The 19591-nt window shown below is 39.9% G+C and overlaps 1 protein-coding gene across 2 annotated transcripts in view; it reads left to right on the forward strand.

Moving 5' to 3' along the window:
- The window catches only part of tle2b (TLE family member 2, transcriptional corepressor b), a 96262-nt gene that overhangs the window by 58824 nt on the left and 17847 nt on the right, over window positions 1–19591 (forward strand). For both annotated transcript variants that reach the window (XM_059340622.1, XM_059340621.1), the window contains 6 exons: window positions 5314–5376; window positions 7549–7623; window positions 10098–10278; window positions 12324–12340; window positions 16211–16351; window positions 18305–18358. In XM_059340622.1, coding sequence (XP_059196605.1) covers window positions 5314–5376; window positions 7549–7623; window positions 10098–10278; window positions 12324–12340; window positions 16211–16351; window positions 18305–18358 — 531 coding nt within the window. The remainder of the gene's footprint in view (window positions 1–5313; window positions 5377–7548; window positions 7624–10097; window positions 10279–12323; window positions 12341–16210; window positions 16352–18304; window positions 18359–19591) is intronic.

Raw genomic sequence — 19591 nt, forward strand, 5'->3', positions numbered from 1 at the left:
ACAGCACAACTCTGAATTGCATTGTTGGTTGGAATTCTGTTCCTCGTACTCAACAAGGAAGTATGTATGCATTGGGACACTAAGTATGACCTTTATTCTGTATGTTTGAACTTTAATGATAATACTGGAGGTCACATTATCTACAGTAGGCTAGTTATTGGAAAATTCAGTGCACATTTATTTCGCACAAACTAAGACCTGCTGCAATTTCCTTTTTTTATTCCATTTTCTTTGTTTAGTTGTTTTGAATTCACATACTGCTTTTGTGTTTTTTTCTTGATATTAACCCTTTTTCTTGCATCCATTTACTTGTGTGCTGGGAACACGCACAGCATGCTTTCACACACACTTGTGAATCTCAGCATCACTGTCTACAGTGCAGATTTCAATGCTTACTATAGCCAACTGTAGTGCTCCTAAATAGTTAATAAGATTCTTCTTATTGTTATATGAAGTGTTGTTTTCCATATTCCTTGATACTCATTATAAAACCTCCCAGGGATGACACAGTCTTAGTTGCTGTCTATGCTTTATTCTTTTTGCTATAATTTTGCTATTATAAGACTGAGCCACTTGATATACTTCAGGGAAAGTGTGTAGCTACAGAGCTTTCTTACTTTTTTTTAACTCAATAGATGCATATAGAGGAGTCAAAATAATAGTATTAGCAAGTCTAACTAAGCTTTAGAATTCTGCAACGTTAGGTGAACACACTTTTAACCAAATTGCAGCTCATTTGCAAGAAAGCTGAACTGTGCTCAACTCTCGACTTCTAACAAGTTGCAGAGATCTCTGTGCTGGATGCTGCTTCTTGTCTCTGCGGCTGTACTAAATTTAAGATGTATAATTTATTTATTTCTTACAATAGAAGCAACTATTGAGTTGTTTTTCGAATGAATCTTTGAATGTCTGTTGTCATCTTTTATAACGCCTTTAAATAATGATAAAACAGAACAAAATCCTCACTTTGAATAAAGGCGATTCATTGAATTCGATTAGGTTCTGTTCAGGAAAGAAAGTTTTGTGTGTGTGTGTGTGTGTGTGTGTGTGTGTGTGTCTGTGTGTGTGTGTGTGTGTCTGTGTGTCTGTGTCTGTGTGTGTATGTCTTTATGCAGCAACAAGACAGTGAGATAATGTTTTGCTGGTTTTGGTTATCATCCTGACTTATATGACGAGATGACAAGTCTGAGCACACTGCCTGTGTGTGTGTGTGTGTGTGTGTGTGTGTGTGTGTGTGTCTGTGTGTGTGTGTGTGTGTGTGTGTGTGTGTGTGTGTGTCTCGGAGAGGCTAATATGCACCACAGCCTCTGGAACAGGCTGTCCTTGTCATTCAGTTCCTCTCTCTTTCTTCCTTTTCTCCTCTTCTGTAACCTTTTCTCCCAATTTCCATTACACTATCTTTTGTTTTTTTCCTGAGAATAATTTATTTTTGCTCTTTTAAATTAAAATCCTTTGTTTTCTCCCGTCCCTCACCTACATTTTTTATCTCTGTTTCACTTAAAGCCTCTCTCTCTCCATCTCTCTCTGTCCCCATGCCAGTTGGCAGCATATCTGCCCTCAGGTGTTTATTGACCAGCCCCCTCTCTTCCTTTGTATCTACCCATCCATTCATCCCTCCATCCCTTCATCCCTCCATCCGGCCAGTCTCTGCCAGTACTCCCCGGTGGCTGTGCTTTGGCAGGGCTGTGGAACGAGACTGTGCCGTGTTGTTTCTGACACCTGGCCCGGCTCAGACTGCTTCAGCCCAGCTCACTTTCACTCTATTGTGAAGCCATCGGCTGACTGGCGTCTTCCACTCAGAATACCATCCACCGCCTCTCAGCCAGAACACGCTGCTGTTGTGTTGCAGAAGATGATCAACAACATTGTAATCGAGTTCACATTCATGAAGCAAGTACAAAATATGCAATGATTGTAGTTTTTTATGGTATAACTTGCATTAATTGATATTTCTGTTAATAACAGTTACTCAAAGGAGTCAGTGTAACTCTCTCAACTCAACTCAACTCAACTCTATTTGTAAAGCACTTTAAAACAACACCAGCCGCAACAAAGTGCTGTACATAAACAAACAGAACAAGAGACAATAAAGTAAATAAAACAGGAAATAAACACTAAAATAAATAGATTTATTGCTTTTTAAAAGACAATTTAAAAAACAATAAATAAAAGCAAACCATAAAACACTAAAAACAAGAGCAGAGTCTCATGCGTGGTTAAAAGCCAAGGAATAAAAATAGGTTTTAAGATGACTTTTAAAAATGGACAGTGATGTGAAAGGGTTAATACCCAACTAGAAGACTGCTCTGGGATCAGGATCCTATGGGACCTAAAGCAAATCTTGCTGGAGCATGTGGTGTTAACTCTTCTGCAGTCGGTCAATAAATGAACAGCAGGATTTTGCCGGTTGGAGCATTCTAGAAATGTGTTTGTTTATAAGCAAGGCAGTGATTGCACTCTTGAAATAACTGCTGGTTTATTAGGAATAAACAACGCAGATCAGACATTAAGCCATCCTCTTGCAGGACAGTCATTTCACTCAAAGTTTAAATGCAGAGAAGGAGAACACAGTGCAAGGCTCATCCATCTTTGCAGCTTCATGCAGCTTGAGTTAGTTTTCAGTTTACAGTCCATAGTGCCATAGAAACTTCCTACCTATTATAATGGGCAAACAGAAACATGAAACATGGAAGTGGAATGCTAACATTTCCTAAATTGTGCTGCATGTGGCTTATATAATGCATCAATTAATCAATATCAGAATCATAACTGGTCACTGGGAGATTCATTTATCAATAATCACCGACAAAGTCATTGTAGTAAATTGAATCTGTCTCTGAAAAACATTTTAGCTATGAAGGCCATGCAAAGTGGCTGATTTACCCTCTGTTGTATTACAGAATAGAGCTAATCCTGATTGAAAACTGCTCCGAAGGCATTTTTTTTTTTGCTCTTTTTAATGCTTTCATATAATTGAGCAAAAGCTCTCTTTGTTCTGTTTGCTTCTGCTTCTCTCATTGATATCGCTTCAGTTGCAGGTTTTTGTGTGGCTTTCCATAAAAGTTACAGCCACCTTTTTAGAAACAGTAAATGAAAGCAGCTTCACAGGCCGAACAGATCGGTTCTGTCCAGTTCTGACTTCTGACTTGTGGTCCAGCATCAGTCCAGACTGACTTTTATCTGGCCAAAACTGAACCAGACACTCTCACTTGACCTTTATTCAGGAGGCAAATGTCTGGTGTAGTTGCCGTCTGAGATATAAGTGAGCAGAGAACAACTGATTCACAATAGATAATATCTATAATAAAGCTGAGTCTAGCAGAGAAACACATAGGTTGTGATGTTTCAAAATAACAATTTGGTCGAAAGTTGAAAGCAGTATCAAAGTTTTTGTTTTTGTATATATTTATGTCCCCTTTAACTGCCAGGTAAACAGAAAAAATCTTCATAAATATATATAACTATTTTAAAGTCATTCAGTATTTCATTACACTATCTTGAATGAGCACAAACACAATCTTACAAATGTATACAAACAAACAAGTACCTATTCACTGAGAATTATTTCCTAGCACTTAGAAACACAAAAAGGGCACCTTATGTGAAAGATTAGCGACAACATTTTTGTCACTGATATTCCTCTGAGACAGTGTAATAATCCCAAAAGGCTGGCATTTTCTTTCACTTTTATCAGTAAACAAACAACACATGCGGGCCCGTTAACCTCTTACATCATGCCAAAGTCATGTCCAGCTTCTTCTCCAAGCCAGAAACACAATTAATGAAACATGGCAATCAAACATTGCACAATGCCATCAATGGTTGCATCTCTGCAAACATGCAGTGGGCTTTAAAGAAATGAAAACAGCAAAAAAAAATGTTGTAAAAACTCTTCCCTTCTGTTGTCTGTTCCTTTCTCTCGCTGTCACTTTATGGTCAGCACACACACACCTGACATGCATATCTCTCCAAATTTACTGATGAGTTTTGGCACAACCACCCACACACTCACACACACTCACACACACTCTCACACACACATGCATACGTTGACACATGTATGATGTGATAAGACTGTGTCTGTCCTTGGGACAGAGCTGTATGTCTGGTGATAGGCAGTTTATGAAGTCATGATGAGACTGGCTGTAACTGACAGGCTGATCGTGTGTGTGTGTGTGTGTGTGTGTGTGTGAGCCTATGCATGATGGTGTATACAGCCCTGTCATTCATTGCGTTGCCCTCCATCGCCCCTTTGCTGTTTTGCTCTCTTCTTCTCCAGTATCTTCAAGTGCCAGAAACATGTATTAGTGGTGGGAGTGGGGGACACAGAGGGAAAGTGAAATATATAGAGAGAGGAGAAATGAAAAAAGAGAAGAATGTGTATGGCTGTGTGACAGCAGGGCAACAAAGAAAAAAGAGAAGAAAGCAACTGATGTTATAGGAATAAAAAGGACAGCCTAGAGAAAGGAGGGAGGATAAATTAAAATAGAGAGAAAGGGAATAATATGGAAAAATAGAAAGATGGGAGAAAGCGAGACAAAGCGGGCAAGGGAGGTCGGGAGGATGGGAGGAAGAGGATGAATAGGGTAATAATGGCTCAGTGTGAGAGCTGTTGTAGAAAAAGAGAGAACGGCTGAGTGAAGAAGAGAACAAAATGAGGCTGAGGGCACTCAGACAGATAGAATTAGACACACCGCAGAGGTTCAGTGTGTGTTTGTATGTGTGTGACAAAAAGAGAGTGTGTGCTTGTGTTTCTATGTGTGCAGGCAGCTGTACGCTGCGGATGGCTACTAGGTTTGCCACGTGTGTGTGTGTGTGTGTATGTGTGTGTGTGGAGGTAAGAAAAGAGCATTTTAATGGTTTTTATGAGTTTTCGGAAGCAGACAAATGTAATAGCAGGTGAAGGGCTCGGGAAATAAGTTCTTAGAGGTTTTTTGCTTTTTGTGAATGTGCGTTTGTTCGCTCATATGTTTGTGCATGTGAGTAAGAAAGAAAGAGACGGAGAGAGGCTGAGTGTGTGAGGCGAGTTAAATGAGAGTGTGAAGGTGCTAAAAGAGCAGATGATGACTGGAGCTCTAATGACACCTTCATCTCGCCACCTCGGCTGCTCGCTCCCTCATGTTTCTTCTGTCACATAGAGTTGTCACTGACAGAACTTCTTGCTCATTAGAAAGATGTTTTAATGCAGCAGAGGCTTAATGCACTGTAAAGGTGTATCATATGCTGTGTTCATTGTGTATTTATTATCTTATGCTTTGCGACGTGATCATATATCCTCCTCTCCCTCCTTCTGTCTCTCTCATCCCATCGCAGGCGGAGATTGTCAAGCGTCTCAGTGCCATCTGCGCTCAGATCATCCCTTTCCTCTCTCAAGAGGTAAGTATCACCACTGCCAGACACACTTACAGATAAACACAAATATGCACACACATAATCACAAGATGATTATTCACCTCCACAAGCCTATATTGGGTAATGCTTTACAATAACCATCTAAGTGATGTTTATAGATGGTTTATAAACCAATTATTAACCATTTACAAAATTCTATACATATTTAATCTTAAAATGTTTTCAAACAATTTCTTAAAGGTATAAGAATAATTTTGAAATCATTTACATACTTAATATGGTGTTAAAAATGTTATAATGAGTGCAAAACTATTAATAAACTATTAATTATAATGGAATTGTTTGTTTATGGTAAAGTAACTATCAACTTACATTAACATACCATCTATTTGCCATTTATAAATTACAGTTCAACATTAATACATTTTCTATTTACCATTCTAAATGGCCTATATAGGGTTTATAAATGATCATTAAACATTAATAAACTATCTGTTTACCATTTATAAATGGTCTATTTACCATCCATAAATGATGGTTATTGTAAAGTGTTACCCTATATTGCATTTTGTTTCCATTCAGAATAATAAATAAACCACAAAACATATATAATAACAATGTACATAGAAAGAATCATGTAAAAATATGTATACTACAGTAAAAACAACAGTAAATAATAATAAAGCTGATAAGTGGGATCTATGGTCTCTGATGGAAATTCAATAAGTGTATAAATAAGTAGAATAAATAAGTCATACTATACAGTACTGTGCAAAAGTTTTAGGCAGGTGTGAAATAATGCTGTAAAATAAGAATGCAAAAAAAATCTAAATCATATCAATATTTGGTGTGACCACCAGCATGATTTCTTCTAGGCATTTTTTCACATAATATGTATAAATAGCAAGCTGCCTCAATAAGTCATCCTCTGTTTTTGAAAAAGCAAAAAAAAAAAAAAATCAACAAATCTATTGATACCTGATCAAATCACATATATCTTTGTTAAACACTTGACAGATCTTTAAATTAAAGAAATCCGTCTGAAACATTGTCGTCATTGTTTACTAATGGGGATGAATACGATATACAAATATAGTTAATTCAGCTGACAACCAGCTGATCTATGTGGCATTAATAATGGTCCCATCATTGTGTAAACATGTAAAAATCTGTATAAAGTGTCCATGTCCCTGAAGATAATACAGAACTGCTTATTATGTTATTAGAGCCAACTTAATAAAGAAAGATCTCTTTAAGAGTATTATGAAATTGCATTGTTTCCTATTTAAATCCTATTATCTTTAAATTAAATACAGAGACATTCCTTGGTCCCTTGTATCATTAAAAAGGACAGCCTTTCTCATTAACCGCTTCTTATTTGTGTCTGCTTCATACGACTTAAATAAGTAAGAGCTGCACATATACTGACTTTAAAAAAATCGTTGTATAGTCAGTGTGTGACTGTGTGTGCTGGTTTAACGTGTGACTGTGGTTTGTGTGTGTATCGGAGTACAAACCAGCAGACACACTTCTTTTTGTCTGAGAGTGTGAGTGTGCACTGATGAGTGCGCTCCCTGGAGACAGGAAGGTCACAGCTCTGTCAGTTTGATCAATATTGACAGTGTGTGCTTGTGTGTGTGTGTGTGGGTGGGTGGATGTGTGTGTGGGTGTGTGTGTGACAGAGAGAGAGAGAGAGAAAAAGACAGAGAGAGAGAGAGAAAGCACTGTTGCACACATGCATATTTGCGTTTGTGTGACTGATTACATTGGGATTTTGTGCAAACAGAACTGAGATTTTAGTTAGCGTGGGTTTGAGCGTGTGTGTGTGTGTGTGTGTGTGTGTGTGTGTGTGTGTGTGTGTGTGTGTACAGTATGTGTCTTTCTGTGTGTGTTACTTTTCTGTCAGTGTTTGCACAGTGTGAATGCATGGTTGCCCAATCCAGGATTTATATTTATACACTGTGTGCAAGCAGAGTTTGACTGTTTTAACACCTTTTCTCAAGTTTGGTTCAGTAATGGTTCTTGCTGTGTGACTGTAAATGCAATATATGCATATAGACATGTAACTTTTTGTGGAATTGTATGTGTACGTTTTCTTTATGTGCAATTTGTGTGTGTGTGTGTGTGTGTGTGTGTGTGTGTGCGCGTGTGTGTGTGTGCGCGTGTGTGTGTGCGCGCGTGTGTGTGTGTGTGTAGCACCAGCAACAGGTGGTCCAAGCCGTGGAGAGGGCCAAGCAGGTCACCATGGCTGAACTCAACGCCATTATCGGGGTGAGTCACCTCCATTCATCTTGACAACACAAACACACACCCACACATACAAACCAAGCAAGGGTGATCTAACCAATCTGAATGGCAGGAGTCAGCTGATTAAATTATCATATAAATATGTAAAAATTGATCATGAAATAGTTGAGGCATTAACATAAACATCACTCAAGGTATTATTTTACTAATGAATGCTGGGGAGCGTTCATAGCATGTTATGAATTAAACGGCGCTGTAAAGAAAAAAATCTGAAATTAAATTATTTGATGCTTCCATGTTTTTAGTCCACTTCCGTGATATCATGTGATCACGCCAGAATCACAGGATCACGATCATGCAAATCATGCAACTTGTGAGAAGCTACTTGCAGCTACAGGTGGGGTTTAGGTGAGTGTGACAGTGATTGACAGTTGGTTCATCCACTCACCTGCCAGGCTTCTTTTTTCTATTTTAAGCACCTGCCCTTTTCAAAACTTTTTCACATGATTACTTCTCAGATGGTTCTGTGTAACAAACCATCTGGCAGTGTCAGGGGAGCCGGTGACACCAGAAAGTGTAAAATCCCACCACTGCTTTGGGACACCATTGTAACACCTGACTGCTGCACTTCATCTTCTCGCTGCGTGTGCGTGTGCCTGTTTTTTCTCAGGGAAAGTCTACCTTCTGATCCAAAATGTATTTTTTTTGTCTTCCCCGAACACATTTTCCACCCCTAGGACAGCTAGTTCCCTTAAGTTAAAACCATGTGAGCTCTCCTCTCAAATATTCTTAGAAAGAGAAAGAAATCAGTGATTGTTATCAGATCAGTGAGCTTTAATTCTCAAAGCACTGATCACATTACTGTCTGCTTACAGTACAACAACAATATGGTGTGCTCTGCTTTAATTACAACTACGTATTAAGGTTTTGGTGTGAAACACTCTCTCTAGACAACAGACATTTGACATTAAAATAAAGCTAAAATGTGAACTGGCACACTCAAAGTACACTCATACTTCCATTTAATAACATGTGATCAGCTGAAGCCCAACATATTGTACACATTGTCTGCACATACATGTCTTAACTTGCACACAGACAAACACACACACACACACACACACACACACACACACACACACACACACGCACACACACACACACACACACACACACACACAGTGATGCTCCTGAGTGCCTTTGGGGCTTTCCAGAGCTTGTCAGAGCACTGATCACATTACTGTCTACTTAAAGCCCTTTGTTCCTCCCAGCACTACAAACACTGCTGTCTCCAAGGTGTGTGCTTGTGTGTCGAACGCACCAGCCTGACAAAGCAACACACAAAAACACATCATAATGCTCCCCTCAGGATAATAGCCTTTCTTTATCTGTAGCTGCTCTTTTGCTCCCTTTACTCTCTCTATCCTCCATCATCCTCGCTTTTTTCCGCTCCCTCTTTATCTTTCCGTTCATTTTCTTTCTGGATTTTCTCATCTCTCCTTTTCTCATTCTCTTCCTCCTCCTATGTCCCTGTCCTCATTTCTCCCCTCTCATTGTTTTTGGCTGTGCCTTATCTTTTGCTCTCTCCGCTGCACACTTTCCCTCCTTCTTCCTGCGCTCATTTACCCTCTCCCCCTATCTTCTCCCTCCTGTTCATCTAATTCTCCTTCACTTTTCACTGCCTGCACCGTGATTTCCCTCTGTTCCTCCCCATTATTTACTCTCTGACTCAAACATTTTCTTCCCTCTCTTTTACCCTCTCTGTGTTTCCCCTGGCCTCTTTCTCAATCTTCCTCCTCTTGCATTTCCTTCATAATAAATCCCATTCATCCCCTTACTTGTTTCACCGTCTCTCTTTCTTTCTTTCACTTTCCATCTCCGCTCCTCCTCTCTTCTTTCCTTTCTCTGTGTATCCTGACCATTTCATTTCCTTCTCCCCATCTCTCCTTTTCCTCGTTCTTGGTGTCCATCTTTCTCACCTCTTAATCCACTAATCTCTTTAACATCCAATCTTCCTTCATCTTATTTTCCTCTCACTGTTGAGCTCTCCATGTGGATTTCATTTTATTCACCTTCTCCTTTTCTCCTATCTCTCTAACCTCCCTTTTCCAAGCACAACCCCCACTTCCCCCAACTCAACTGTGTCCAGGTCTTCTAGCATAATACTAGAGTATGTATTTCTATGCCTTTTTCTCTGCAGAGCGAGGCAAGATTGTCCACAAGTTAATCGATTGCCGATGGCTTCATTTTCTCAGAAAGATATATATTTTTTAAATTATAAAAAAATTCTAAAATGGGTCGCCAAATATACTTTGGCGGGTGTTTATAAACCTGGGCAGCTCTCCCAAGTAAAGTCTAGGTGTGGGAAACACTGTTTTCCTTTGCACTTTCTCATGCTTATTTTTTATTCATTTCTTCTTTACCTTGTTTTTTTCTAACCACCCACCCCTTTGTTTGAAACCATCCCTCCCCGCTCCCCTTTTTCCCTGTGGCCACAGCAGCAGCAGCTCCAACACCTGTCTCACCATGCCCCGGGCATCCCTCTGACGCCTCACCCATCAGGCCTGTCCCTGGGCGCGGGGGGCTCAGGGCTTCTTGCGCTGACCGGGGCCTTGGGTGTCTCGGCCCACCTAGCCTCCAAAGATGAGCGTAACCACCTTGATGCTGAACATCTCAGAGGTAAAGAACTGTCGACTTTCATCCTGTACATCGTCTCCAAAAATAGATTTAAATATTCTGGCAAAGGGGTCTTCAAGAGCCATATTCAGCAGGAGCAGCGGGGAGTTAGACTCTGACATTTACGCACTGTAGCCCGCTAATGAAGTCTGCTCATGACAACAAATTACACATAACTCATAAAATTGATTCTTTGTTGTTTCGTGTTTAAATAAGCTAGATGATCTTTTCTGATCTTGTGGGAGCCTTCTTTCATTAGCTACATAGATGAGCCATTGTTTGAAAAACCAGAGTTATAGGAAGTTGCTCTGATTGATATTAGAGAAACGTGTGTTATTAAAAGACAGATTTGACCTAAGCAGCTCAAATTTTGTTCCTTATTGCTGCGTTTTTGCCTTCATAGCCCTCACGTGAACTAAAAGTATATTATATGCCCCATTTCCACTGCATGGTCACCATGGCTGTACTCAACTTAATCAAGCCTTTTTTTCCAACCTTTTTTGGTACTCCCTCGGTTGAGATACCAAGCTAGAGGGAAACAACAGTGGAAACAATAGTTGCAGTGAAAATCTGTGTACTTGCAGTTGTTTTAGGTCAGTGTACACAATAGGTTTCATCCAAAGACTGTATATGAAGATGGATAAGTGGAGTCAAAACATCTGGATCGCCCCCCGGTGGCTGCCTGCATTATAGGTCCCCCGCCTTTTCAATGTGAGCACAAGGGGCATAGACCAAACTAAAAACCCAAAATACACATCAAATACATTTTTCCCCAAAGGTGTTTTCTGTCATTTTAGGTATTTCTTATCTCACTGATGTATGTTCAAGCATCAGTAGTTATTTGATGCCATAAAACAGGGGTGTTATGTCATAATTGACAGCTTTAATTGTGCTCTGATTGGGCTTCAAATGATGGTACCAGCACAATATGGCAGCGGCTGTTTCAGGCATATTTTGGCTTATCTTTAGTACAGTGAGAGGAAGTGGAGACCTGTTGTCTATTCTCTATACAGTCCAAGGTTTCATCATTAAAAATCAATTACAGAATTGAAAATGCTGAGAAGATGTTTAGCAAGTTCAATTAAAGTAAAGTAAAGAAGCAGACTCTGTGAAATCCTCCAGAAAGAAACCATCAGATTTAAAAGATACAAGAATAATCTTCTTCTTCATAAGATGTTTGTATTCCTGCATGTACTTGTGAAGATTTCATTTGTGTGTTTCCACTGAATTTATTTCATACTACAATGGGTACGAAACAGCAGGGGGAGAAACTCTGAGAAACAGCTACAGAATAAGAAACATAGTTGTTGTTTTTATTATTATTTTCTACCAGATGAAATGCAAAGCAATGCTATACATCATCTGTGACTGGCAGCTTTTGTGTTATTTATACAGCAAGTCACCTTTTGGACTGAATTTGAACTTCCTTGTTTAGATTGCTGTCATAATATGGACGGCCGTATTCATGGCGCTTGTGTAAATGCAGGAGAAACGCATTCTCCCAATGAACTTTCATTCACCCCGATAGAATATCTTATCTTTGCGCTCTGTTTCAGGCAACGAGCCAAGAGAGACTTTCTCATGAATAAACTGAGAGCTAGAAAGAGGAGGAAAAAAGAGGGAATGAGTGAGAGTAGAAAGGGAGAGAGATAGAGAGAGATCAATGTGTTCATATTGGCGTGCTAAGCATTTGTGTGAGAGCTTATGCATGTCTGCAGCTGTGTGTGTTTCTGTTCTTACATACGAGAGGAAGAATGAGTGAAAAGATAGTGAGCGCTGAAAGAGGCAGCCGGGGAAGACAGCGAGCTTTGTCTGGTTGGAGAACAGAGAGAGGGAAAGATAGAGAGGAGACTAGAATCAGGCACAATGGTGAGTCTGTATCTTTATTAGAGAGGAGCGGTTGTAGTTCAGTCTAACCTTGGCTGACTAGGGGACTGTTGTTATTATTATCAGGACTGACGTCAAACTTTCTCTCTTTTTTCCTCTTTACTCCTCTCTCTCACCCTCTCTTTTTTCTCTTTCCTTACCTTTCTCCGCCCCCATCCCAGAGGGAGCACCCAGCAGGGTGAGTAGTTGTGTGTGTGTGTGCGTACAGTAAGTGTTGTCTACACCCACATTTCAGTGTATGTGTATGTGTGTGTGTGACAGTGATAAACTGAGGGAAATGGAGATGCACTGTAAAGTGGCCTCTAAAAAAGGCTGTGTACTGCTGGAGCTCAGCCAGCAGCAGCACAGCTCAACACCAGCACAATAGCTGCTCGCCGCTATCAACCTTGAGCTCCTCAAGGTTTTCTACATCACACTAACATCTGAGCTCACAGCGTCTCTGGAAGAAAGTACAAATTGGGTGAATGGATGAACAAGCAACTGTTTGTTTCTCGGCACTACAAATGTTCTGGTAATCTACGAGACTTACAGAACAAGTGAAAGGATTAAAAACAAGTTAATGACAAACGCTGCCCAAAACACGCCAGTCGGTGTCTGTTGAAACGAGCCACTCTTGCTTAAAAGTGTTTATTTGAGTGATGAGAAAAAACACTCCAAATGTCACACCACTGAGATACATTTGAAAAGATGTTTCCCAACAGAACTTGCTCTGTTGTATCGTTAGTTAATATTTGTGGAAGAGTTTCACAACCGCCAGTACTGTAGGGACCACAGAGGGGGGAATGTAACACATTCAAATGAGTCCTTTGTGTGCCCTCTGTTAACTAGTGAAACCACTGTACTGGAAAACCAAAGAGCTGTTGATGTGGATAGAAGAGCAATCTGAGCAGACCGTGTCTGTTTTGTTTTAGTGCTGTCACTTTAAGGACAGAATTATACCGCGACCTTTAGAAAATATGCTTTCACAATGGACTTGTGGACAGTATCTTTCCAGAACTGGTTCCTAATGAAACCTGATTCTGTACACTGGTTAGTACAATTAGCAGGGAAGTGTTGATGGTATACTGATTATATGAGTTTCTGTCTTAATTCAGTTTAAGAAGAGACCACATAAAAAGCAGTTATAGACGATCACCACTGATTGTTTTTTAGGCCCACTTTTTTTGTTATTAGTTGCATTAAAGATCAGTTTTTGCCAAATAGCAGATATTAGATATTACTAAAAGAAAGGTTGCGAGTTCAGCATCATCTCTTTACTCACTAAGAGCTGTCTTCAGCGATGGGAAAACATGCCAGTGTTTGCTCTTCTTTTTATATAAGTTGTTTTCTTTGTCAGGAGCACCTTGTTTGAATGGTGAATAAATGGTCAATTTCCAATAGCTTCAGCAATCTTTATATTTATTCTGCCAATAACCGGAGGCCTAACCTTCAACGTCATTGACAAGCCCTCGGCGCAGCTCTACTTCTTCATCCTCTCATGTTGACTGAGAGCAGACTGGACGCTACAGTGACTCATTGTTGCCACTTGAGGTAAGAGTGGTATTACAAGACAGGTCTGGACGAGGCTAGCTGGTTAGCAAGCTCAATTCAGAAGATATCTCTGCAACACATTACATAGACATTTTTGACATAACATCAGCACTGTCACTTCTTCACATTTTGGTCATTATATAACTTATCTTTTGCACTTCTGACAGAAAAAGCAAAAATCAATCCTTAGATAAATTAAATGCAACATGTAGTGAAAAATGAAATGTATACAAGTGTCCATCTTGCCTCACAGGTTTTACACATATTTTATGTCACTGTAGTTAAAAGTCCCTGTTAATCGCCTGGAGAATTAATGCAGTGCAAATAGGCTGATTGAAATTCAGTGGACGTCTATGGCTCGTCCTATTCTCTCTGGCTGCAGATTGCTCTGCTTTATGGAAACCGTGTGAACACTCACTTACTGTACTGGCTGCAATGGACAGCTGGCCTTCATCAGTGTAACTGTTGATAACATAGAGAGAGGGGGAGAGGGTTAGAGGGAGATGGAGAGTGAAATTGGAAGAGGAAAAAGAGAGAGAGAGAGAGGGACGAAAGAGAGAGAAAAAAGAGCATGAAAAACAGGGAGGGAAAGGTTGTTAAAAAAATACCAGCAAGTCTTTGTTCTTGCTTTTATTGCGGAATGAAAATGATTTAAGAGCGCTACTGACTTAACTTTCCCTCCCTCTCTCTCTATCCGCAATGAAACCCTTAGCATAATTTAATTGCAAAACACAATGCTGATTGTTAAGCACCAGGAAAATATTTCTCATATGAGTTGAGGTTTGTGCTGAACTTAGCCAAGCAATACGCGATTTGGAAAGGGAGGGGAGGCAGGGGAGAGATGCATATCAATTGGCATTTGTCAGAGAGCCCCACATCAGTAAAACATGTTGGAATTTTAAATGGAGGGGAAAAAAGGGACAGCAAGAGGAAGTCAGGAGAAGAGGGAAGAAGGCGGAGGAGGAGAAGAAGAAGAAAGAAGAGAGGGAAGTTTGTTGAGCCGCACTGAGGTCCATTGTGTGGTTTCTCCTGTCCTCTGTCCAGCGCTCCTTCCTGTCGGCCCCGTGGGCTCCTTCCTGTGTGACTCATTGGTGTGTTAAACCCTCACTGTTCTTGTCCTCCCCACAGGGAGACAGAGAATGACAAGTGGCCCTCACCGAACCTCTGGCCCCTGCAAAAACAACACAATGCTTTGATCGGCTTTTCTGAGTGCTGAGCACCAGAGCAGGCTGTATTGTAAATATGCCGGCACAGCTTTATTGCCCAATAATGAGAGCCATATTTTACATGAGGACTGGTGTGTCGAGGGGAGGCCACTAATTAGCTTTATATGCTGTCCTATGTGCTTCTATGGCTATGTCTAAACCTGTGCTTATGTCTGCTGTTCTTGCTTTGGGTGTGTTCGTGTGTGTGTGTGTGTGTGTGTGTGTGTGTCTGTGTGAGATGTTATCATGTCCATTTTTATGGAGCTTTCTATTAATGTTTGTGTTACTGCTCAGTAGGCTTTTCCTTCTTTACCTGAGCTTATGTCCACAGAGTGATTGTGTGTGCATGTTTCTTCACATCATGACCTGTACTTTAGTGGACAAAGTTGTGTTTTATGTGTTTGTTTAATGCCGTGTTTGTGAAATCAAGTGTTTAATGTCTCTGCATATAATGACATACATGGACGAGCTTTGCAGATGGAGGGCAGGCAACTGGAGGCAGGTTCAGAGACAACGACTATAAACATTGAAGAAATGCCTTTGATTTGTGCTGTTATAGCTGTTTGACTACTTGGTATTACAGGCGAGAAGTAAAAAAAAAACTCAAACAGAATCGCGTCAGACGTAGATTCAAAACCTCTAAACTCAAAAACTCAAAGTCTGGACCAGTTCAACGGACAATTTCTCCACATTTTTTTAGCCAAGATCAGGTGTTTAAATGCGTGTCTCCAGACCTTGTGAAAGTAGAAGTTGAAAGTTGTTAGCTAGCTAAAAGCCTGATGGTGCATCCACTGACATATTTAAGTTGAAAAAGGAATATAAAACACCAGAAATTAATTTGCCCACCCAGGCATAAGACAAGGCAGCAGTCGACTTGGACCCATCGACACACAAAATAGTTATTATAATCCTCTAGATTCTGGATCTGGCTCACCATCTAGTAGGAGGTCTGGAGGACGAGGTAATTTCTTATAACGATCAGGACCATTCACAGGTAAATCAGTCAAGTTGTGGGAAAAATCGCTTTTTGTTTGGGTCACATCCAATATAAGTTTCAATACCTCACAATACCTGCTGCATGCAGGTTTATCCAAACCTGTTATGTAGTCACTTTCCTCTATTTCCAATTGGTGCAGTATATGGATTGATCCCTTCCTGCCCTCCATCTGAATTTTACGCGTCATAATAGACACAAGATTAAAAACAAGACATTATCTCTTTTTACTTTCCTTTGTCCCTCCATATCTGTCTGTGGTCGAGTCAGTAAGGACTCGTGTGTTAACACTTGTGTTTCTGCCCTTGTCTTTCTTCAGAGTAAGTCAGTGTCCTCAACAGACAGCCAGCCCACTGAGGAGCGCCAGGGCCCATCAGGAGGCTACTCCTCCTCACAGGGAGGAGCAGAGGCAAAGAGGAGGCGCTGTGATGACAAGGAGCCCCTTCCGCCTCACTCCTATGTACGTGCTCCTGTGTGTCCTTGTCCTTATGAGAAGAGATAAGCTGGCCTTTAAAAGACCAAGGGGAAACTGCGTAGTTGCAGCTGCACACGTAGACAAGTACAAGTAGAAAAATAAACTTAGAAATATTATGTAAATAAACATAAACATGCAGAAAATAATTAATAGTTACTGTGCTATAAATGTACATGTGTAAATAATTATTTGAAAATAGCAGTGGTGGAATGTAGCTGAGTACGGCATGGGAACAAAAGTAAATACACAGTTGCCCATGAAGTTGGAATAATTTTGTTATCAGACACAATCCTCTGTTGATTGTGATTTCATTTTCATTGTGATATGTTTGGAAGAGATTGAACAATACAGTTTTGAGAAGAAAACTGTCAAGAGAAAATCACATTGTCACAATCATTTCATGGAAAAAGATTTTTTTTTAAATGTATTCCAACTTAATGAGCAACCATGTAGTAACTAAAGCTGTTGGGGTAGTTGAATAAAAAGTACAAGTAAGTAAAAGTAGCATAAATCATCAAGTACAAGTATGGCAAACTACTTAAATACAGTATTTCTATTTTATGCCACTTTATACTTTTACTTACTTGTACTTTTTACTCAACTGCTCCAACATCTTTAGTTACTAATTACTTTAACTTTTGTTATTTTTTTTTTAAATATTTTGATACGTTTACTTGAGAATGATTTTGAAATTTAAATGTTTCTTCCACGTGTAGCCACATGTATAAATGCCAAAGTTGTCACAAAGTGTGTGTCTGTGTTTGTGTATGTGTGTGTGTGTGTTGTGTATGTAAGATATAGCCTATGACATTATGGGCCACACAGGGTTTGGGGGGCCCGCGGCCAATTAGAGTCATGTTTGGTTTGGATGGGTCCGATGGGGAAGAGCAGGGAGCCACAGGCGATGTGGTGCCAGAAGAGAGACGGCCAAGGCAGATAGCTGTAATGAATTAGATGGCTGTGTGTTTGCAGTCTGGAGGATTGATTGACACTGGGAGTCTGTCTGTGCAAGACGGCCTCCAGCTAAATCAGTTTGGCATCAACAACAACAGTCCAAATCTTCCCATTAGTTCAGAGCGAGAACAAGCACAGATAGTTTCCACTCTGTGAATGTTTTTCTTCTCTTTCTGTCTGTCGAGCTGCATTACAGCTCCCATTTCTCTCTGTTTGCCTTTTTGCTCTTCTATATCTCTGTCTCTTTATCGCCATCTCTCAGTTCCTCTACTTCCCCCTCTCGCTCTGTCTTCTTCCTGTTTTCTTTTAATTTTTATTCCATCTCAATTTAAGTGTTCTTCTTTTTCCATTCCTCTTTCCTTCTCCCTGTTTCTGTATTTTTGGTCTAGGAATAGACTGTAGACAGCCCCGTTTTGGCTCTGTATAATTAGGTACTGATGTCACTCCACACTGATGTCAATAGGAATATCAGGCCATGATCACATCAAAGCGCTGTTGCCATGGTGACTAAGTGCCATCGTTCTCACCCCAAAGAAAGGGAGAGAGATATAGAGATGGCTAGACGAAGAGCGAAAATGTAACATGGATGGGGAAAGAGCAAGCGTGTGTGTGTGTGTCTGTGTGTGTGTGTGTGAGAGAGAGAGAGATCGAAATAGTGTTTGTATGAGTGAGTTGTTTGGTGAGAATATATATGGTATCCAGTATCTCTGTGTTTAATGTTGCATGGAGGACAGACAGTGGAAGGAAGCAAAGTGCAGCCAGTGATATTGATATATCGATCTGTGTGTGTGCATGTGCATGTTTTTTGTGTGTGTTTCCATCTTTATTATTAAAGTTCTGAATGTATACTTACAGTATATACTGCACTGTCTGTGTGGGTGATAGAGAGAAAAAGCAACCAATGAAACAGCATTTTTATTTTAACGGATTTGGAGAAATTTTAAGAATATTTTTCCTTTCTTATGTTTCCTCTTTGCTCCCCAGGACAGCGACGGAGACAAGAGTGAAGACAATCTTGTAGTAGACGTCTCCAATGAAGTAAGTTTCCGATCTAAAACTTTTTTTGACCTCCTCATAATAAGAGCAATTAGAAGGAACTTTCATTTTATGTTGATTTTGGTGCCCCTGTGGACAAAAAGCGATAGTATTTCAATGGGCATCACTGCATCCAAATGAAAAGATGATATCTAGCCATTTTCCATGGTTTTCTTGATAATAACCAAAATCATTATCAAGAAAACCATGGAAAATGGCTAGATATCAGCTCTTAAATTAAACTCTTAGGAGCTTTTTTGTTGTTATCATTATATTTGTCCAAACAAATCTACCTTTATTCGTACCAGGTATTACAATGAACAAGAAATGGAAGAAAACAATAATCTTATAATTTCTTCCATGACTGTATAACGATACTTTCTTTTACTGGCTAACGTACTACTCGTTGCAAAACTTTGCCTGGAAGATGTAAACAGAGACTCATGCGTGCTGTAAAATATTTTGCCTAATTTTGGGGGGGAATTGGACCCAAAGCCAATCTTCTCGCAGAACACACAGAGAATTATCACCTTGCTCCTCTCTTCCCCTCAGCTCTGCAGAACCTTTTAGCCACTTTCAGCTCTGTGTTTATATTTTTTACAGCCCAACTTGGTTCGCTCTCCAGCCTTATTATCAGCTTTTCAAAAACCTACCAAGCTTGATAGGGACCTAGATATTTCACTTATGAGTTGGTGGAGACCAAAGCAGAGCTAAAAGGAGAGAAAATATCCGACTTGTGTTCACAGTGTTGCTTAGTTTCTGCTGGATGTGTAAATAAGCAACTGCTTGCCAACAAATTTACGATAGCAACTTAAAAAGCGATCATTTTTAGTGGGTTGTGTCCACTGCCCTCCAGAGGCAAAGAAAGGCAGGTTTATTTTTATAGCACATTTCAGCCCCAAGGCAAATCAAGTGCTTCACACAAAACATCAAAAGCATTGAGACAAAGTGCAAAAGAAACACAGCACAAAAAGGCACTCAAACACAATTATAAACAGCCATTAAAGAGCCAAGGGAAAATAAAGTAAAAACAAGCAGAATATGAAGACAAGTATAAAATACAAAAATAAACATTACAGTGCAGTGTGAGAAATGAATAATAATTTGATTTAATGAAGTTCAGAATCAAATAAAAAAAATCTTCAACCTTGATTTAAAAGAACTCAGAGTTTCAGCGGATCTGCAGTTTAAGAGTTTTTTTTCCCCCAGATATATGGTGCATAGAAACTGAACACT

This window comes from Centropristis striata, chromosome 9 (genome assembly GCF_030273125.1).
Source record: "Centropristis striata isolate RG_2023a ecotype Rhode Island chromosome 9, C.striata_1.0, whole genome shotgun sequence".
NCBI lineage: Eukaryota > Metazoa > Chordata > Actinopteri > Perciformes > Serranidae > Centropristis > Centropristis striata.